The sequence below is a fragment of the Plodia interpunctella genome, chromosome 1 (genome assembly GCF_027563975.2).
Source record: "Plodia interpunctella isolate USDA-ARS_2022_Savannah chromosome 1, ilPloInte3.2, whole genome shotgun sequence".
NCBI classification, from domain to species: domain Eukaryota; kingdom Metazoa; phylum Arthropoda; class Insecta; order Lepidoptera; family Pyralidae; genus Plodia; species Plodia interpunctella.
The window spans coordinates 2250320-2273751 of record NC_071294.1 but is presented as its reverse complement, the minus strand read 5'-3'; the positions used below and the strand labels follow the sequence as shown (position 1 = coordinate 2273751).

General features: G+C 33.0%; 2 protein-coding genes across 7 annotated transcripts in view; one reads left to right on the top strand and one right to left on the bottom strand.

The window, feature by feature from the left end:
• The window catches only part of LOC128671464 (pseudouridylate synthase RPUSD2-like), a 336427-nt gene that overhangs the window by 8965 nt on the left and 304030 nt on the right, over positions 1-23432 (top strand). The window lies entirely within an intron of this gene.
• On the bottom strand, positions 892-7447 carry LOC128671512 (caspase-3-like). 4 transcript variants are annotated; one of them, XM_053748019.2, is made up of 7 exons: positions 7316-7447; positions 3847-3990; positions 3430-3566; positions 2603-2772; positions 1845-2048; positions 1505-1622; positions 892-1355 (listed from the first exon to the last, which is right to left on the bottom strand). In XM_053748019.2, exons 1-7 carry the CDS (start codon positions 7363-7365, stop codon positions 1129-1131), a joined length of 1050 nt encoding a protein of 349 aa, XP_053603994.1. In that variant the 5' UTR covers positions 7366-7447; the 3' UTR covers positions 892-1128. The 4 variants fall into 4 exon arrangements, with proteins under 4 accessions (XP_053603994.1, XP_053604003.1, XP_053604012.1 ...); XM_053748028.2 differs by having other exon boundaries at positions 1848-2048; XM_053748037.2 differs by having other exon boundaries at positions 3892-3990.

Below are 23432 nucleotides of genomic sequence, written 5' to 3'. Positions count from 1 at the left end.
AAGTTTCATACTAAAATTAGCTACAAAGTAGGCACATGTACAATGTAACGAAAAGTAAATAAGACTTGGAGTTCTTTAAAATGGATTTATTTTTATAATTGAGACCCCTCAAATAGCCAGCGTATGCTAATGAAGACTCAGTTAAGGTCATTCCTTTGTTGAAAAATTTGGAGCTCATTGTATGGCTCTGATATGATATTGCGAAGTTGTCTTACAATGAAATCTAATTTTTGCGCTTTCTCCGCCGCTTTTTATTGTATTTGAAGCGATAACAGTGAGTCCTCAAATCTGTATTAAAATGCCTTTTTATGTACTAGCGGCCAGCCCCGGCTTCGCACGTGTAGGAACATATATTATACACATTATACACCATTAAACTACCTTACCTAAAATACTTCCTCAGGAATCGCACTGTCTATTGGTAAAAACCGCATGAAAATTGCTGTCAATACGAAATTTTATATCGTTTTGCAAACTTTAATTAGTCAAAATGTTTAAAAAAAAATTCTTCGACGTAAAAATCTGTTCGTTTTGGAAAATGGCATCTACATCAATCCACGGAGACGCAACCACCGGTAAAAGCAAGTCATAAATACTGAATCGAATATGAACCTTCAAGACGACAACGGTTCACTTAATGTTCACAACAATTTAAACCTTGTGAGGACGATATAAGGTTTATTGTTTTTTGTTGATCGTAACTTCAGTTTAGGATGCAACTGAAGAGATCTGCATATTGTAGTCAGAGACTTTGATGGGCTGGATGAATAAGTTATTAAGTAACTGTAACGTTTTAGATAAGATTTTGGGTCGTATGTAAGCACGTATTGTCAACTACAGTCTGCGTTTTGTTACATAAAAAATCATTAACCTAAAATGAAACTAAATTACAATATTTGTCTCTAAAATTTATTACAGTGTCCAAAATAAACAAACATAAAATGAGGTGTACATAACAAATGATTAAAGTTACAATATTTATATGAATAATGTGAAGTCTGTAGACCCTGCAGTTCTAAAATAACAACCCCGGCAATCTCACAGGTTTATGGACTAGGCGACATTAATTAAGAGAGAGATCTCCTTTTGGCAGTACATTGAGTAAAACTTCAGAAAGCAGTGATGTTTTTATAATTTCAAGAACTTGGTTAATGTATACCTTGCTTCCAATGACTGCTTCTTTTTGTTATAAGATGGGTATTGAGAATTGAAAGCGGTGCATTCATATGCCACTCGTTTGTTCACTATAGTAATTATCTGGAGAATATCATAAGTCAAATGGTATTCCATTAGGACTTTGCAAAGTTTTTGAATCATCCAGGATCCTTCTTCGTTGGTCCTGAATGATGCGTGATCTGAAATATTAAATAATGATACATACAAATGTTAGATACGAAATTTTAAATCGAGCTAAGTGGAAGATTTTTGGCGAAGACCAGAAGCAAACTCTATGGCAGAAACAACAAGAGTTAGTAATTATAATATTAATGAAACATATCCTTACCATCAGCGGCAGAATGAAGAATGAGAAAATCTATATGAGAGGGGACGTGCACCAGATTTCTAGTACAACCATCGACTTCCACTTGATGACCTTTGTCCAGAGCCTGTCCTCTGCAAGCCTGAAATGTAACAATATTTTCATTGAAGGACTAAAATAATAGATTAATAAAAACTCCCATCAATATACAATCAACTTGCAAAGTATCATGTTTGGAACTTAGCACGGAAGTAACTGAATGATAGCCATCAAATAGTCATTAAGAAATGTGTTATTAAACAGCTGTTTAATGAGATAGGCATTTTTTAATTAGAGATTAATAAGATTAAACAGAAACATTAACCACATTGATGGGAGATGAATTGATGGGAGCAGCGTCAGTCGTTGTTAAGGCAGACGACTCCGAAGATCTAATCTGAGCCCAGCATTTGGATACTTGTGGTGTGATTGAACGTCCTAATCTTCTTATTGAGCTTCGCAAGGAATTCATGCGACGAATCACTTTCTCTACTCTGGGTTGAAGAGGCTGGATGTTTACCACTGAGACCTGTTGAAATACCGCACAATATCAGTATCTTCTTCGTCCAATATCTTTTCAAATATTCGTTTAATTATTTTTCTTATTTATCGAATAAAGTGTGTGTTGAAAGAAAGGAGCTTTTCCATCATCCTCTTGAGTTAAAGGCATAACACTTTATAGATATTCTTCAGTATTCCTATTTCCTTCACTGTTGAGGCATTAGTATGTAACACCTATAGGAATGGTCAGGTCATCGTGAACTTAAATTGTTATTGCTTTGTGTGTATTGTTCAAAATATAAGTCTTTCTGTCCGAAGGTATAAAATTTTCTTCAGAATTATTAAAAGTAAATATTACATCGTTTCAAATTATAATAAAAGGAGAAAGATACGATAAGATAAGATGGCTCTGATTTTCATAGAAATACTAAATTACTGGCATCCATCCGATAACAAACAAGACACGCGCTTATCAAATATTGACATCATTCAATATATTTTGCGTGCTAAGTTCCATAGAAATACTAAATATAGTAATAGGTTTGCTTTTTGTCACTTTAAAATATACAATTGATTAAGTACCTGAATGAACAGAAGTTTTGGGATCAAAACTAATTTCTGGGTTTCCAGCAATTTTGTTATTTCTTTCAGTTCGTAAGGCTGATCCTCGGCGAACAGAACTCCATCGTTACTCCCATGGGTCAGTATTGCTATAGCTATACATGAAGTGTTGCTATGGTCTTGCTTTATTACTGAAAAAAAAAGAATATGAAAATCAATTTTATGACTATTATGTCTGATCTTATAATAAGATTTTATTATTTTTTCAAAACTGTTATCATTGCTCAATAGACTAATTAGTTAATTTTCGGAATATGTCCAAATTACTCGACAAGTGGTTCTCAGTTTACCCATATTATTGAAATGAAGTTAATTATTATGATCTTAGTTTCTATTCCCTTTCAACAGCCAATTTATACTTATTTCTCTCATGGTTAGCTATTTGATTTAATTTGTCTATCTACCCAAAATGTTTACACTTTCTGGGTGTGTCAATGTGTAGAGACACAGTTTAGATTTTTACAGATAATCTAGATCAAACTGAAAGGCTGTATTCCTTCTTGGTACATATTTTACCTGTAATTTGTACTTTGATTGATTTCAACGTAATCTATAATAATTCATGGCATTTTATTAATGAATGTATGCATACTAAAACAGCACTGTTCTAAAAAATTCAAAGATATATGTCAAGTGCCTTGTATCATTTAAAATAATAAACATGTATTAATATCAATATCAAATATAAAACATGTAACAAGCGAAGATAAATTGATGATAATTCCAATCAAAATTAATGTATGTGTATGTATTAAATTATTAATTACTTAAATAAATGCATTACTTACATTTTTCAATGGCTTTTATAATCTTATTACGTGACAAATCTTGATGTGTTTTGACATCGAACCCTAATAAACTGAAGGTCTCATCTAAAATTTTTACGTCGAAGTGAGTTCCAATTCGTTCTTTGGGCCTTTTGTTCCTGCAATTATTAAAATATTTCGTACGTCTAGGAGGGAATAAAAACTAAAATCTTACTCTTACAGTACCTTATACTCTACTACTTATGTTGTTAATACATGGATTTATCAAAAATTTATCTCTCATCGAGCGTTCGCCCGGTTGCTTCCCGAGCTGTTGACCGATTTCGTCTCCACTGGTTATTAGAAAGTAAATCAATCTATATTAAAAATGTATGTACTCGTAAAAACTCACAAAAAACTATATTGTACACCGTAAAAATATAAGAATAATAATGTTACCCGTATTCACTTGTCTGTTTATATTTATAATGATTAAAGATGTACATGTATTTTTTCTTGCTCATGTCATAGTAATCATCATCTACCGTTGCCTGACTTTGGTGAATAACATTTTCTTCTGGAACAGGTTCAACATCCAAACGACTGGAAAAAAGGACAACAAGGTACAATTCCACGAAAAGTTTTAGAAGTGAAAAGTTCTTTAGCGGCGTTGTGCACTTTTTGTGATGGTTAAAAATGCTAAACACGCGTCAGGTGACTAGATCGAAACCTCGTAAGACATTCACCACTTTAATATTCAAGCTTTCAATCCCGGAGTACATCCCGTTATTTTTTATATTCATTTTAAATTCACCATTAACTATTTCATTGGGTATTGTATCGTCATCCGTGTGTTTTATTTTTTAATGATGATTATTTATTTTTATTTAATAACCATAGTTCTATGTTTTTCCTTCATCCGACTCTCGCTCGATCCAGAGCTATATTGTGTCACCCTTTGTTAAATTCGTTTTATGCTGGTGTAACAAATGTTAACTTTTTACAAATGTTAAATGTTTTTTTTTGTTTCTCTGAAGAACTGTTTCACAGATTTTGCTGATAATGTATTACCTCGGAATCCCATCTTATAGACATTTCATCCCGGAATATGAGGGGGGTCCTGTAGAATAATTAAAATAACAATCCACGGAGCCGATTTACTTTAAAATTTTGCAGGAAGAAAAAGGGGTAAAAAACTGTTAATATGAAAGTTCTACCGTTGAAGTTACTGACTTGAAAATTTGGACTTTTGTTGTTTACAACAAATTAATGAATACGTGTTTCAGATTTTTCTGATAATTAACCCTCAACCTTGCTGAAAAATCTTACTGACACTTACTTTTTGTAGTAACAGTAAGTAAATACAAAAACTGATTGAAAACGTCATGGAAAATGGGATGGCACGCGTTGCAGAAAGCGGGAGTGGGAGACGGAGCGGGAAATGGGAAGGAGGAAACGGGACGGGATATATTGCGAAAAACATGATGACACAATATATAGGAAACTGTACGGGATATCTACATTACATAGCAGGAAGCGGGATTGGACAAGTTTGCGGGACGAGACACGCAGCGGGAAACAGGAAATTGAACTAAAGATGAGAAAAGATTCGAATTTAAATCATATATGTTTACCAGTCTTACAAAGTAGGTACGCGATAAAAAAATTACTGAGATTTTGCTATGAAATTCACGCCGGGGAAGCCGCGGGCAAAAGCTAGTTTCTGAATAAATGATTTTATTTAGATTTTGGAGAAGACTAAAAATATTTCTTTTTCAGTACAATTTAATGGAAAGATACAGGATCGGACAAAACGAACAAACAATAGTTGGTATATAATAGGATGCATCAAGAATAAGCATATATATATATATATATATTATAGTCTATCAGTCTGTAATATTTATCTGATAGCTTCGATAGCGTCATCCTTTATCATGCTTAAATATTATAACATTTCATAGCAATAAATGCAAATATCTTATTGTAATCTGCCAGGTAAACTAGCCTGCCTGATATAATTGGCCAGTTACTCCAATCCAATACATGTGAAAAACATATAGATATAGGCTACCACATTAGCAGCAAAATCTGTGAAACAGTTCTCAATTTTTGATTCATTATTAGTTTTTCAATTATCCTACGGGAACCTGACCATTTACCGGGATGAAATGTATCTAAGATGTTAACCCGGTTTATAAGGTATCTACATACATACAAATTTCAAGCAAATCGGTCCAGTAGATTTCGAGCGATGCGCGTTTAGACAGACAGACAGACAAAAATTTCCAAAACTATATTTTCGTCATCTATATCAGTAACTAAGTATATTCCATAAAGAATTTTAAAAAAATCCAATGTACAAATGTGACCTTTCTTCAATTTTATTTTATGTATTGATGTATATCAATACATCAATATCAATTGATTAGGCCTTCACAGGCACTTTTTCACGTCATATTCTAAATTAAATTATATTCATCAAAGCTACAAACTAATTTGCATTTCGGAACGACCACTGCTTACCATTTTTTAAATATAAATTTAATTATATATAATTTATTATATAATTTAAAATATTTTCTCCGTCTCATTTGCGACTTGTCGATTGGTAATTGGTGCAAGAGGTCAACCTTCTGTTCTTTTAGTGAGAAACTGTGGCTAGATTTTTAGGTGGTATTTCAGTTTTTATCTATCGGAATAAAACCCAAGATTTATATAAATTCTAAAAATACAATTTTGAAAAGATATTCATGCACCAATCAGAAGTAGAAAAAAACTACAGATCCTGGCTCATCAATTTATGAGGTAAAGATTATTTAACAACAATAATAATCAAGATTACAAAATATGCTATAAGGTGCACTGCATGTACCGACACGTCACACGACGTGGCCTTCGCTTTAAGTGGAGTAGGAAACGTATCCTTTTGTAACATGGCATGATTCACGAGATTACCAAGTATAGTCATAGGAAGCCGTGGATTTAGATAAGGAATAATTTAATTAACGATAGTTTAATAAACAATAATGACATGATGTAATTTTACAGTATACGTAAATACGAACTAATTTTACGCTGAAAGATTTTAATCCGGCGACTACAACAAACTGATACACAAACAAAAAAATATTAAGTTAATATTAATGTAAATATTATTTCAATTTTTAATGCACGTGTATTAAACATTAAAACAATATTTTTCGATGTGAGGATTTCGATCATTTGTGTAACAGTATTAATTTTGTAGGTACTAATATTATGAACTATATTCAATATAGCAGCACAAATACTGATTTGTGCTGCTATATTGATAATTGCTGATATATTGTTAATTGGCGACTGCACCAATTTGGCTATTCAAGTAAGCATTTTCAGAAATTGGTCATAATGTCAATGAATTATATTATACAATTCCCTTTTCTTGTGCTTTGATCATTACTATTTCACACGTACAACCGACGATTATAGGACTATGTTATATCATCCGCACATCACACTGTATGTCGTCCGACATTTCTTTGTTCTTCTACGTAAGCATTTGATAAATTTATTTGGACACACGACACGTTATTACATGATTTCAATTAAATTCTGATGATTTTTTTATCAGTTTCATAAAAACTGTTCTGTCTATTATTTAGGCACTCAAATTCGAGACATTTCTTAAACTACTTGTTTCCGATGAAGGAAAACATAGCTAGTACCAGTTTGTAAATTACATAGCTAGTAATTTACAAACTGGTTGAATGGTTTATAAGAGCAGTTGCTGTCAATAAATGACGTTTGGAAAATGTAACGCAAATTACCTATATTAGCTGTAACGCACTCCACATGCTTGTAATTCGGAGACTTCAAAGAAAGAAAACAGCGCTGGTAAGTTGCTATCTCAACCTCTGTTAAAGTTTGCAGTTCTGATGTAACTTACCTAGTGTTAGCCTTCTTAGAATTAAAATGGGACACGTCTGGATGATCCATGATGAATTAATAGAACTTGTACTGTTCAATCCACGCTATTATCGATTGAATTTCCACAAACAACTGATTCATTGTTATATTGACGATATCTTATCTAACCGATATCGTGACTGTCAAAATTTTGCCACCATTGCATTTGTTATCAGAATGTCTTAAATTAAAGTTTACTTTTTTTTTTATCACTGTGTTAATTTTAAAAGTAAAATTCTCTTTGAAAATGACCAATTTGACCATGGTTGTGCTATTCCTTTCCTTATGGTCGAGAAATCTGGAGGACCAGTTCTTTATTACTAATTAATGTTCAATGAAATAATCTAATTTGTTATTTGAAATATAATCATTATAGTGCTTAAAAGACAGCCATCTATTAAGATTATGCACTTTACACACGTTCTAACAAAATCCAAGCTTAATTTATAATGTGCTTAAACATTCAAAGTCATTCATACAACTCTGTTAAGTGAATGTCTCAACGGGGAGTGTGTTAATCTGCGAATTCACTAAATCTCATCCAGTTTGGTAAACAGCTTTGTCTTCTACTAAGAACCGTAATCTGACTAAGTCCTTGTTCGACGTGGTTAGAATTTAGAGCCTTTTTACATAATTACGTCTTCTTAGCGATGTAGAATTTCGATGTTGGTGGTTAAATTATATATATTGCTTTTTATTAATTGATTAAGATAAGTACTCTCTCAAACAGCCTCGTTACTCCACTGACGGCACTTAATAACATAGAGGATAATGAAAAATATAATACTATGAAGCAAAAAAAAAGGGCCGTTCAGAATTTCCCTCCTACCATACGGTAGAAGGGAAATTCTGAACGGCTTATTCCTACTTGTTCTACTTTCCTACATTATAAGCTACTACTGATTTGTAGAACTAATGTTCTAAACTGTTATGATTCAATAGCAAATCGAAGTTGTTAGTCAGCAATGTGGGAATCCCTCTATAAACCTCTTTAAATTCACAATTTAAAACAGGGGATTACCCTATTGAAATAACTCGTGATAAAGAATAATCAATTGCAATAGTATAAAAATATATTTTGTTTTCATGTATATTTTCACGTCTTATCATTAAGGTAATTACTCAAATCTTGATATGAAAATTTTATATACATATTTCAAAATATTGCAACATTCATAAAAGTCGATTGCAAATTCTTTTCAAAACATGTAAATGAAATTCTCAACAAGTCTTAGCTTTTGACGATGATAAATCTGAATTCAACGATAACTGAACTTCATACATTCGTTGCACAAAAATTCCGTGACGTTTCGTCCTTGTGGGAGCTAATAAACTGGGGGTATTTGGACAGTTATCAAATCATAAATTAGCGTTCGAGCTACAGCCAAGCGGCCGGTCGCAGTAACATAATTTCCCTTGTGTTATTAACGTATCTGCATCGCGGTCACTTGTCATCCAGCCGTTGATTTAAATGACTAGAAAGTATTCACTTTCCATTCCTTAGAGAGAAATGATCACCAAGTTCTTAATCTTCTGTGGGAAAAGACTTTCTGTCATTCATCCTGTTTCTCGTGAAGTGAGACATACATTCTTTGTCGCCTCCTCTATCACTAGACAAGCAAATATCGGGAAAAATTATCTATGCCACTTTTAATCAGAATTATCAACTCAATTTAACAAAAAACAAACAATCGCTTCATATTATTTGGATGATATGCTTGCCAATGGTTTGACAACTCCCTAGTGTGAAGTGGAGAGAAAAAGTAGAAAAGCGGACCCTAGGCTCCGATGCTCAACGGCCGAGGAAGAAACCGGGAAAACGCTCAATTACGAGAGAGAGAATGAGTGTATCTAGTTCATATTATTCGTAATTTGGTTACTTCTTGCTCCTTTCGTATCTGCATTTAATTATTTCTTCATTATTATATTTTCAATAGATTTTTTTCCTTCAGACTTCAGACTATGAACATCAACTCCAGCCATCTCCATAATATTGCATTCAATGCACCGTATCCGGTAATTTCATTGCGGACGGCCGGCAAAGCTGCACGGTAATACGTTGGCTCACTGTTACAAATTGAATCCTCGAAATGGGGGATTTGAGAGTATACGGTGTGATCACGTGACGACTATTCTACGTCACTAGGGTTCACTAAAAACATGTACCTGGTCTAGTTTGTTGTATTGATAGCTGAAGCTATAGGAACTACTAAGATCTTTGAAATGATGAAATTTATTAGCTCACCTTCGAAAATTATATTCTTCAATCAAAATTTCTTTCACGTGTTTAATTTTGACTCGATATGGCGTGTCTGAAACAATAAAAAAAAAGATCCACTTAATTCAAACCAGCGACTATCTCTCTCTACTTAGTATTCTTACATATTATAAAAAGAAGACTCCTGTCGCGTCAGTCTGTATGAACGTATTGAACTCAGAAACTACCAAACGGATTTTTGTACGGTTTTCATCATTATTATGATTCTCAGATACTTATATGTTATGGTTTTATCCGAGCAAAGCCGGGATAGGTACGCTAGTAAACTTATAAAAATACAATACAATCATTTTCGTGCTATAAGCTCTCTACACACCCCGTACTGACAGTAATGTCCTTTTGGAAGTCCCTGCTATTTGTTCGCAAAATAAATATGCCACATGTTGCTCGTCTAATGCCGATTCTACGTTCTCAAACAGTTCGCCCAACTTTGGCGGATTCGGCATACATTGCTGGTTTTCTCTTGCGGTAAATAATAGCTCTTATACAATCTACGCAATGTTCGCGCATTCGCGTCGGCTCTGTCTGAGTTCAGCGGTGTGCATGCGGCATAATAAATGCCATACTCTATTACTGTGTAGTACACTATGGACTCGTAAAACGAATTATGTAATTTTGGACGCTTGCCCCCAGGGCCTTGTACGTATGTAAACGCGAATATTAAAAATTCGCTTTGTTCATAACTGTTTTGGTTTTGCTTCTTTTTATTATCTTTGCCTACACCTAATGGGTTAAAATTTATATTATTTCGGTCGTCATTGGCATTTTCTTTTTAGATATATGTATTACTTGATGTTGTCTAAAGTTACGCCCACGATAGCCTATAGCTATATCTATTCCAAAAACCACGAGGCGTGAAAGTTTGTTTAGTCCACCAAGATGTGACAAACTGGCAGAAGTACCGACAGACTTTTGTATTTATAATATTAGTATGGATTTCGAGAAAATCAAGGCTTTTACGATATAAAACTGTATCCATAAAACCAGCACAGATAATAAAATAGTTCCCGAACTAAGAAATAACGCAAACATTTTTGCACAGTTAGGTATTGTCGGTCTCTCCGAGAAGGCATATTTTCATTAACCTTCCAGAGATCATGAATTTTTATTGTTGTATCTTTGCTTTCGTAGACTGTAAGCTTGAGATACGTAATCTCTGAAAGTAGGTACTTGCGGCAGAAAGTTCTTTATGTAAAACTGCTTTTGCTCGACTTTAGTTGAATATCTGCGCATTTTACCCACTGGATTCTTTTATGCATTCTGCAGACTAAAAAAATTAGTTAAAATAAAAGAAAAGGTTTTCGTGTCATAATCCACGAATTACGAGAATTCATATGCGAATGAAGGAATAAGATATATTTTGCACGATGAATATCCAAGAGGACATACCTAACCTATATACCTAAGTCTGAATGCAAAGCGTGACAAAATACAGTAAAAATATAGTGCAACTTTGTAAGCCCTGGCGCGTCAAACTCACTGCATTTATGAAATGTTTTCAATGAAGTAGTTACAAATTGAGTAATTAATAGCAATTTAAATGGAAATTGCTCTAAGAATTTCCCGAGCTCTACAAATGTTTCGAACTGCATTTCCTTATAGTGGACTTCTTTGAATTCACAATTTGTGGAATTAAGAGCGCTGTAAATATGAGAAAAAATTATACCTATATATGTTTTAAGTTTACTTACTTTTTTACAACTTCTCAAGTTTCATCACTGTCATCTAAATTGAATTAACATAGTAATTATATTTACGTAAAAACATAAAGTTGATTTCTGTATTGTCTGTGTCTAACGTAACACTCGACATAGATTGAGTGATTTCCTATTTTTGAAGACTTATCAGAATCATATTAATATAGTCTCTGCCTACCCTCACGGGAAACAGACGATATGTATGTATGATCGGAATATAATTTACCGAGAAATGCAATTAGCCAATCGTTTTTATGAATTCGTTCCAACACTTTTTCACAGAATTAAAAAACAATTATATTTTTTACAAGAATCGTTGTGAAGTGTTTTTAAAATATGGAGATTTTTGCAGATTATTTAGGTATATTTATTACTAAGTTTCAATAACACGTATACTTATTTAGCATCCTGTTACATATGGGTAATGAGATACGACTCGGTAGCTACGAAAACAATGGAATTGAAACCATATAGTAATATCTATTGGTGCTATAATCCCCTGCTGTAATGATGGCCGTCATTACGGACGCACTTTATTTGAGTTTGTGGAACGCCAGTTATTACTGAAAGTCGCCATTTTGCTGTTCATTCTGTAAGCGCGGTGCAAATGTAAGCGATTAAGACCTGATAAAATAGTTTTAAAAAGTTATGATTGTGGATCTGTCTTTATGTCTTTGTATATAAAACCACATGGCTGTATTGATAAATATTTTATGGGGTTTTCGTATAAGTTTCTTTAGATCGCACTAAGTATACGTTTTAGGTCCCGATACGGGTGTAAAGGATATTTATATATTAGTAAATAATCTGGTGGGGCCACCCATTACTCACATTCACGCCATCTCTCTCTGTATTCTATGCTTCTCTTAGCTCAGTATCTGTAACAATTTTTATTAAACTTTTTTTCGTCGGATAGATAATAACAAAAAATAGTTTTTTAAGTAACACATGATTAACGGTAAAATTGTTATCGATAATCGCTTAGATTTTGTAACTTGAACGCAAAATAATTACAGCAGTATATTTTGGATAATATAAATGCAGAACAAACCACTGTGCGTGCATCACTGTATAATTTTCAATAAAATCGCCGTTTAATTTGCGTAATAAAAGTGATGATTACAATATTATCAGTGCCGTGTGATTTTCGATAAAATTAATATTTATAAAGCTCGTAAGCAATAAAAAGTTACAATGTAAATAGTAAATAAACCACTTTATGAAGTTATTAATTCATGATTTTCAATATAATATTGTAGTAAAAGCGATGATATACTTAATTAATATGTTTTCATTGTTATTGGCACTATACTCTTTGAACTATAAAAGCGAATGCTTGTGATTCACAAATTCTAACTTATCCACAAATCAAATCAATAGTGTCTCGTAACAGAACACAAATTATCAACCTTTTCTATTGAAATTATATAAATATAATCAAAATTTATTTTGTATTCCTTGACGACCTCGGTGGCGCAGTGGTGAAGTTCTTGCCACTGAACCGTGAGATCCCGTGTTCGATCCCCGATCGGGTCATAATGGGAAATGATCTTTTTCTGATTGACCCGGGTCTTGGATATTTATCTATATATGTATTTGTTATAAAATATAGTATCGTTGAGTTAGTATCCCATAACACAAGTCTCGAACTTACTTTAGGGGCTAAGTTAATCTGTGTGATTTGTCCCAAAATATTTATTTATTTATCTACATTGTACATCGGGTTGAATAAACATCTACAAGAACAACGGGTGTAATATTATTCTGAATGAAAAAAATAAATTGAATGACAGTCATTTTAGTGGAACTTACTCAAAAGTAATTGTGTCCGCTCTGGCCACGTAGTCCGACTTTCTTTGTCCGACCGATTGTCTAATAGTGTATTCGTAGGTAAGGCGGCTTTACTGAAATGTGAAGCGATAGAGTGAAATAAGCCCAGGCTTCTTCGAGATATAAACAATTAATACAAGAAAAGTTGATTAGATAAAGTATGCGACCGATGATTGCCATGACCTCATGGAAATGTGACCTATCGTTGTAAGTTAGTTAATCCTAGTAAAGCTAATTCAACAGAATTGATGAAAATGAGTACTGGGAAACAGGTTTTAATATGAAATAAGCAGTGGTGTTGCTCTTTATGAAGCATAGCTTACGAAAAACACAGCTCGCCCCGGGGAGAATTTTAATTATGTTTACATTCTTTTGGCGGGAAAACAACGCGTAGCCATTTTTCACAGCACCCACTTGCAACTTCGCCTTTTAATTTTATGGAGTTTACTCGCTTTTTTTCAAGCTCAACTGCTGTTAGGTTGTTTAGAGTAACTTTAAAATGTTGATGTGTTTTTTTAACATTCGTGGTCTGTTTGCGTTTCAGGAGTCTTCAACTTAAAGTTAACAAAAGGAAATTGCATTGGAGCTTAAAATACCTTACTATAGCGTATGGTGTGCTCGCGATTTGTGCGTTTTCGATTTCTGTAAATATTTAAATAATAACACAGAAGTACGAAACGACAATAAAACACCAAATATATTCTGGGACAACTGTTTTGACAGGAAACAATTTTTTGGAGATGAATATAGGTAAGGCAAATAAAAAAAAGTAAGAAGAGCAAATCTGGTTATAAACATCTAGTTTTATTACTTCAAGGCATTAAACGCAATTAAAAATAAATCACGCATATGTAGTTATAACGCAGAAAATGCGTCAACCAGTCTATTATTATAATGATAAATATATTCCATATTTGTGACAGTGGTGTGTGTTATGTATATCATATTCAAAGTTTTATATTTTTATATCAAAGCTGTGCACGCGATCTTTTCGTTTTGACATATGGCATGTTAGGTTCGGACAGATTAAAAAATGCAGCGTTATTTGTGGAATATTTTAGCGTACCCGGGTTCAATTTTTTTTTTATTAAACGATTAGCGACCCGCCCGGCTTCTTACCGGTGTAATATTATGTATATTATATACATTTAAACCTTACTTTTGAATCACTCTATCTATTCAAAAAAACCGCTTCAAATTCCGTTGCGTAGTTCTAAAGATCTAAGCAAACATAGGAGAGACAGATACGGTAGTGACGTATTATATCTGTCCAAATTTAGTATTATAGAGAGAATTTTTTCGTTTTTTTTTTATTGCTTTTTATTGTTGTTTCACTATCATAATTTTCAACATTTCTTAGCCCTATACGTGATCTTCATAGTAGTATTCCTCATGGCTGAGGGTCGTGCTCATTACGTGGAATTATACACATAACAACTTTCTTGGCATTAGTAATGGAGTGGTTTGCCATTGCCTTCTCCATTTCACACACAAGTTAATAATCAACCAGTGTGCAGGTTTCCTCACGATGTTTTCCTTCACCGGATGCTGTTTCTCAAATTAGAAATTATAACACAATTGTGCCAGTAACTGTCACTGTTCGTTATCGTCCAGCTTAAAATTCCGACGCCCTGTTACACGTCGGACTAATTAATCTTCAAATAAATATACATGTTTCGATTGATTGGTATAAGGATGATCGAAAGGACGTACTGTTAGATCTCGAACTTATTAAACTTTAAGGAATTATACGTGTTTCGAAGGAGAGGACGATCGAAGAATAGTACAACAGATCATATACAGAAGATATACCTAATATACGAAAATATAGTTGGAAATGAAGAATCACGTACACAAGAGAGAAGATCAATGATCTGAAATCAATATTTAAAATTCGTGTACTGTGTCATTTTAAAAATCTAGCATTTACGAAGAGCAAAGCTTATTTAAATTTTATTGCACAAACCTCTATAATATTGTATTTTGTAAAATACAAAAAGAGAAGAAATTATAATGACTAATAATAATTTCTTAAACCATTTTCAAAACTAACTTTAATTTTAATTAAGATTTCCCAGTTTACAGACAGACTATTAACAATGTAGAACAGTATGTGTAGAAATTACTTTGTTAAATTTAACTGTGTATTTCTGGGCTCACTGTCGTGACAGACAGGCGGACATTCGAATGGTTTCTTTTTCTATTATTGAGTTTTCTATCTTCATTACAACATATTTATAGTCTGCAGTATTCTGAGAAATGTGATTTAATATGTTCAACTTTTTAGAACAAAAAATTGTATAATCTATACTAATTATTATAAAGAGGTAAGCGTTTGTGAGTTTGTATGTTTGAGGCGGGTAATCTTCGAAATTACCGAACCGATTTCAAAAATTATTTCACTATTAGAGAGGTACATTATCCAAGATTGCTATAGGCTATATTTTATCTCAAAATTCCTCACGGGAGTGAAGCCCCGCTCAATATTTAAAAACAAATCGTTTTGCAACCTCGAACTATTAAATTGGCGTAGAAGTACCTCCTTTTTCCACTAAATCTAAGCCCATAACAGCATCAAGTACAAAAGTATATATCGAAGCTATATCGCTATAGTATTTTCATTGAAGATTCACAGGATATAACATAACATATTACTAACATTTACTGGCGAGCATTGCAAATGTGGACACATGCAAATGTACGTAGACATGAACGACTTACCCGAGTTTCTGTCTGCTACAGATCTAGAAATATCTGCGAATATTGTGGTATCACAATATTCGCAATAACAAGATGGTATATATTTGATGTTTTCGTGCAGGTAATCTGAGGGCTAAGTGCGGGTTTGCATTTTCACTTCTCACCATCGAATCGATTCGAAGTGTAACGCAGCGAACCAATCACATTGCAGTATGGTTGTTGTTGCGTCACAATGTGATTGGTTCGCTGTGTCTCATTTCAAATCGATTAGTTGGTGAGAGAAGTGAAAAAAAAAGTTCAACAAAAATTACGATAATAATTCTAAATATCCTTTTTAAAAAATCAATGGATATTAACAATGGATTTTTGCGGACGGAGGAAAAAAGCAAACCCATTGCAATGAGTGTCATTAAAAACTTTTGTCACGATTGCTCAAAAAAAGTTGTATTATATTTTTCAAGGTCCATGTTTTTTGTGAATTTCTTTACTGCACCCTAGTTCTTAAAAGCTTTATCAGTTAACAGTGTGTGAGGTATCATTAGATTTACATTATAATCCAGGTGACAAAGGCCATGTGACTTTATCATAAAATTAAGACAGAATATGTCCTTATCCATACATATTATTAGTCCTTTACCGCGTCTGTCTGTCTGTTCGCGATAACTCAACGAATTCAAAAACTACTACACGGATTTTCGTGCGGTTTTCAACAATAGGTGGAGTGATTCTGATACTGTGAAGAAGGTTTAGGGGTATAATTTATTATGTTTTTACCCGAGCGAAGCCAGGACGGGCTGCTAGTAGGTACTCCACATATTGCAAGCAGATAAGTAATTATAATTTGGACCAACATAATCGAATGGAGTATCAAAACAAAGAGTTTCGAATGGTAATCACAAAAATATAATCAATTTGTATATTTAACATTGAAATTGAAAAATTAACAAATCATTTGAAAAGACAATTAAATAAATGGCTTCTTGATAAATGTTTTTACACAATCAAAGATTTTTTGGATTCCAATGACGTTAATTAACACACATGTAGATTGTAAGTGACATTTAATCTGATGTCATTTTATATTTTCTAAAATATGCTATTATTAACATTTGCATGCTGTCGACAACGGCTAAATAGGCTTGTTCTAAACCATTACGTGGATAATGTATTACCTATTTAAGCAAATCAATGATTCGATTTGAAAAAAAATAAAATAAAAAAAAAATAAAAACAGCAGACGTATATTTTTTGTATGCTTATTAGTTGGTCCCAAAACTTCATCGCGGATCGAGACTGTTAGTGATAAATTGCTAATCGCGTCCAACGAAAATAAATTTGGAAATGGAACCTACTTTCACACGAAAATTGTGCTTTTGTATGACAAATTTTCAGTTTATTTACTGCCAGTCATTATCTTCAAAGGTCGTGGCAATAAAGTCTTATTATGGAAGTTAGAAGGTCGTTACCGCCTTCGCCGTCTAAGCCTTCCATTCTGACGACATTAAGCTGAATATACGCGTTATGTTATTTTTCTAATTTATTTTGATTTTTGAAGTGAAAACTTCTTTAGCGGCGTTGTGCACTTTTTGTGATGGGTAAGAAACATCGAAAATTCGTAAGATGTCAAAAATGCACCACGTTAATATTCATGTTTTCACTTCTGCCGGCACTCCCGGAGTGCATCCCGGTTTTTTTTATCATAGTTTTGTTTTCTATGTGTTATTTTTTCATGTTTGTCACATCTATTTGCATGGTTTCTTGCTATTACGTTCTCTCGTTATCATCTCTATAGTCGTATTCTTATGGATGTAAAATGTATGTGACACATCTTCGATTTTCAGTACTTATATGAATATAAACTTTTATGCTTTCAAATTTTCGATGTCAGATCGAAAATTTACCAACGCTATTTATAGTAACTACTTTTATTATGTAAAAAATGTTAATGTTCTTTTTTAATTATTTCAGGTATTTCAACAGTATGGAAAAAGGGTTTATTATTTAATCCCCAATCAGTTGTTGCTGCAGTCGAAAATAATTAAAAAGTACCTCGTACACAATCACCTAAATTTTATTATGAGCAATCGCTTCATGTATTCACATACATTAAGCCCTCGGAAAATTCGACTAAATATAACGACAAAAGGAAACCAAATTACAATAATAAATATCGAATTAGCCACGCATTTAGTTGGCGGCAATCGAACGATTAAAACTAATAGCACCATAAACGTTTTAGTGTTTTTCATGTTAATGTTAATTAACACTAAATAAACTATAATTGTAGCTTAGAAATATTCATATATTTCTTTCGTAGTTTCAGAAACCTAGTGTTGAATAAATAAATAAATTATAGAAATATAAAGTAAGTACGTGACTTTCGTTATAGGATACTTACTCAACGATATTGTAATTTATAAATATATTTATTTCGATAAACATCCAAGGTCCAAGTCATTTTGTAAAAGATCATTTACCACGTAATGCTTATTGTTTTTAATGTTTATTGGTTTTCTTTTTAATTTAAATATATAAATATATAGGGACAAATGACACAGATTGAGTTAGCCCCAAAGTAAGTTCGAAACTAGTGTTATGGGATACTAACTCAACGACACTATTCTATAACATATACAAATATAGATAGATATCCAAGACCCAGGTCAATCTGCAATAGATCATTTTTCATGTTGACCTGACCGGGATTCGAACCTGGGACCTCCAGTGTAGTAGTCCGGCATGATGATTAGGCTACGGCGGTCGTCGAACAATTGTTTGATTATAAATAAATTGATTATTACTTATTGCACTGAAGACTTATACCGGTCTTCCATACGCCTATATATATAATATAAGATATATATATATATATATATATATATATAAGAAGCTAATGGTTAGTTTCATTAATGTAATATAAATGGTTTTAATAGCATTAGCTCCTTCGTGTCATAAATTACTTAATATTCCAAATAAACAAAACTTCTACCTACTTAATCACTCATGTCGTTCATGTTTCATGTTGTTTCACAGAGTTCTAACCAAAACCTTATTCCATCGCAATAAAGGTGGGAATTGCGTGGGTTATATTGAAATTTCTTCTATATTTGGCCACCGGACTACCAATAAGTTATTTATTCCCTCAGCTATCGGAGAATTTGTTGGAAGCGAATTTATATTCGAAGTTCATGGACCATAAAATGCACCTGTTGACCGCAAGTGACGGTATTATAAACAGTTCCGTAGTTTTTGTATCGTATTTTACTACATTCCATGTTAATTTATTGGTGTTGTGTGTTATTGGTGGATTTTTTCTCAAAAACTATATTATTTTTATTACCAAGTGAGATGTGAATTTGCGCTTCGAATTTCCAAAATCAATAGTCAGTTTTAGGAAGTTATTAATTGAAGAAAAATATTTTTTCTATCAGCTTTCTCAACTTAATTAAAAGTGAAAAATTGTCTGGGATAAAAAAATAGTTAATTAAATTTTTAACGCTCAGTAATCTGTATGAGAAACATATCCTCTCACCCCCTTATGCGTCTACGTTTGGTGGTTTTTGAGATCCAAATAACCGTAAATATAAATTTAATTAAATATTTGCAGGAAATAATTTGGAAGAAGTAATTTTGGAATGATTTAACAGAGCGTGTGTCGACACAAGCCTACACGAAACTGTCCGTCGAAAAGCCGGCTATTCAGTGGCAAGGAAAAAGGTCATAAAATGTCGTGTATGTCGCCCGCTCGCGCCGACTCTAAGCCATTTTATTTTCTACTTCGTGTAGCTCCTCTCTGGTAATGTCCAACATGTCACTTCTTTTTGGCTGGTGTGTTTTGCTGCATATGTAGATTTTGCTTTTACACGATGTATTTACAATTTGAATCAAAAATCTAAATAAATATTACCATCATCAAGCAGTTCTCGTTTTAGCATTGGTCGTTCCGAAATGCTTGTAGTTTATTGCTTATGAAAATGTTAATTAATTTAGAATATGACTTGAAAAATGTCTGATTTCTGAATAAATGATTTGTTTTGACTAGACTAAAATGTAATAACGCAATAAGACTGATGACTGAACTTTGTAAAGTGAGGAAAATTTGATTAAGAAATTCAAGTCTGTTAAACGAACAGCAGTTCCTATTTGCAACTGTATTAGGCGTTTTATCGTGGATGACATTAAAGTCTGTCCGCGGTAAAGACGTTTTACGGCCATTTTACTGCTAAAAGACGTCGCCGGGCGTTCCAATAGTGTTCCTTATGTAAAACGATTCACCTCGATATTGAGGGCTTAACATCAATTTACCTAGAATGAAGTCCTCCAAACTCATGAACCAGAAAATTGACGAAATCGTCGACACAAAATTGACTTTTTACTTGTCATTGCAACGAATTGAGGTTATTATGTATGACGTAATGACGTCAGTGAAAATTTTAGAGTGAACGCACAATATGACAGACATAGCTACAGGCGAAATTGAGGGCAACAACTAATAAATTAATACAACAACTGATAAATAAGTTTGTTTATGTATATTGACTAATGAATGAATGAGTTTATTTATCAGACAATACTTATAAAGACCATGTATATGTACATTCTAAATTACGAACTCGTTCTATTAAACAAATGTTGGTTTCTCCCATTTAGATTCCGATGCCCAACTCCAGTTATTATTCAAGCCCACAGTCCGCAAAGCACCAAAACTATGCCAGTTTCATTCAACTTGCTAGATATGTACGTACACTGATTTTGTTTGGAAATAGTAGATTTTTGTACTAAAACTGATTCATATTGCTCATTCAAATAAAAATAAGTCGCGCCTTTTACATCTAGATTATATAATTGCAGTAGCCCTAGACGAAAATATGTTAAGCCAGTCTAATCAAAAGAATCACATATACAATGTATTAATACAATAATGAAACTAAGCCTTTGCTAACCGTACAAAAATTAAGCATTTTCGACTTTCGTTACTTTAAGTCTTATGTCCGAAATGGCAAGAAACATTGTATTAAAAATAAACAAAAACACAACAGCGTCAGCAAATTTTCTTTCCGCTATAACATGCACGCCGAGTGACGCATTGTGTCCTTTTCACATGCCGTCAGGAGTGACTGAATGGACAGCGACATGTGACAGTCGAGGAAGGAAACACGATATCAATTCCTTTTTCCCCAACACATTAGCAGTTTGAAGATAACAATCTATAAATGGGGAGAAGCGTTTTCTACTCTTAGTAAGGGGGAATTTTGCTTTGAACAACAGTATAGCAACTTATCCAAATTTTCTGCTATTATACTACTGCGCAAACTGATTGTACTAACATTGCACTTATGTGGCCTTTTTTAAATCCCTTCCTTGGGTAGTAATATTTGTTTATTTTGATTCATGATTTGGATTTTTTTGAAACTCGCAACCTTGAGATTTGTTTACGTCTTTAACGGGCATACTTCTACAATAATTCTAAAATCTTTTTCCTATTTTGTTTATTGTCAAGTGAGGAGAATTTAAACATTTGCATTTTCTAATGTGGTGCATGTGCTTAGATATCTGCTTTTCTATCTAGCACGCGCACATCGTGAATTGAATTAGTTAGAAGTTCTACCCTCAATTGCCTATTGATTTTCTTTGCAGATAGTAAGTTCATGGCATACAATAATGCGATCCACTGCAGCATGATCTGTACCATCATCTTCTTCCTATTTCACATGTGTTAAATAAAGGTACTCTATCGGTGGTAATCGTGACACCAGACTGCCAGATGGCAGTATCCATAGTACTTCTGAACTGAACAGACCCAATCGACTTTCTTACACTAAAATCAAAGAACTCCGTCGAACTCTAAATAAAACAGCTGAAATGAAAAACCACCACTTGCAAAATATGAAATTCAAATAAATTCAACTTAAAACCGACTGTATTTACGGTGAAACCTGAAGTCCTTTGACTTTAAAAATATGCACAATGGAATGCAAATTTTCAAGTACTACTACTGTTTTTTACTGTTATGAATATTAGGTGCGGGAAATGTTTCATAAGTAGGAAAAAGTTGAGTGCATAATTGAGTTTCGTTATTGAAGTCACTGCAATAATTATGTACGACGCCGATGATGAGCGTTGCAAGTAAGCTTTTCTACCTTTGGCTAGAGACGAGGTGGCAAGAGGCGTGTTCATCAGTTCCATGATTATTTGTATTTAAAAAATAAGTGAGGGCTCTTTGTATACTGCCAACACTGGGTATTTATCAACCAATTTTAACATTCTATTTAGGAACAATGACAAAAAAGTAGGTCAATAAATCAATTTTCTACAGACAAAAATTTTTTGATGTCTCTGGGGAAAATACTTGAAGTAAAATTGGTGCACCATTTCTTCTCTCGCGATTTGGAGGCATCAGTAAACTTAGCTAAAAGTACATTTTATTGATTTTAAATTCAATTATTGATCTATTTGAAAACCAAAGTAATTGCAATGAAGAATAACATAGTCCATTTTCGTAGCAGTAAAAATAAACTTTTGATAGATTACATCAATTTATTCTTATCTATCTTTTATGCACGCAAATTCATTACATAAACGTTTCAGTAGATATGACTAGCAATATACAGAACAGTATTCAACTATTCCAATTTCTTATACTGATAACCATCCAAATAGAGCCAATTTTACCTCAATTTTTATTCTTTATCAGAAGTGGAACACAGAATAGTCTGAAAAAATCAGAAGTGGGAACAAAAAACTATTTGTAGAAGACGCTGACATTTTGTCCGAACATGTATTTTTACCGTGTTTGCCTGCAAATAAATGTATTTTATTTCGTTTCATTTCAAGAGTTTTCTATGATAGTATCTACGAAACGTTACAGGATGAGTTTGGGTTTCCTTATACGAATACAATGGTAATCATTATTCATTGTCGATCGTTAGCGATTAATCTGAAACTAATCAGTAAATGGATTTCCAGAAATTTCAGGAAATTGGCTGGTACTCGAACTTCAGCTTATGTAAACGGGCAAGGAAAGAGCTGATAGCTGCAATTTCTTACTTTAACTGAAATTATTCTTGACTATGTGTTATGTTTTTAACGCGTAAATATTTCGTGTATATGGATTAAAGAACTACATCCTTACATGTCATAAATAATAAGTCCCGTATCACGTTTATCTGTCTGTATGAACGCGATAAATTCAACTATCACACGGATTTTTGTACGGTTCTAATCTATATATTTAAAGTGACTTCTAATACGGTTTCTATTCTAAGATTAATATATTATAATTGAGTACATACAGGGAAGGACGATAGATCTATTTCCACATCAAAGCCTCCAAGTTCGGCGATATGTCAACCCCACATCCATCACTTTGTTTGTAATTTGATTAGTTTATCAAAGTTCAGTGACAAGGGCGAGTTAATCCAGGTAGAAGTGGTGGTAGTTTGACCAATGGCAGAACCGTGTTCTAGATAATAATATTGAATTGATTTGGGATTTTTTAGATGAAAATTGACAATGAAAGGGAAAAGGTTGACGTTCATAAAAGTACATTTGAAATTGATAGACGGAAAAATTCTAATTTCTAACCTGAGTTA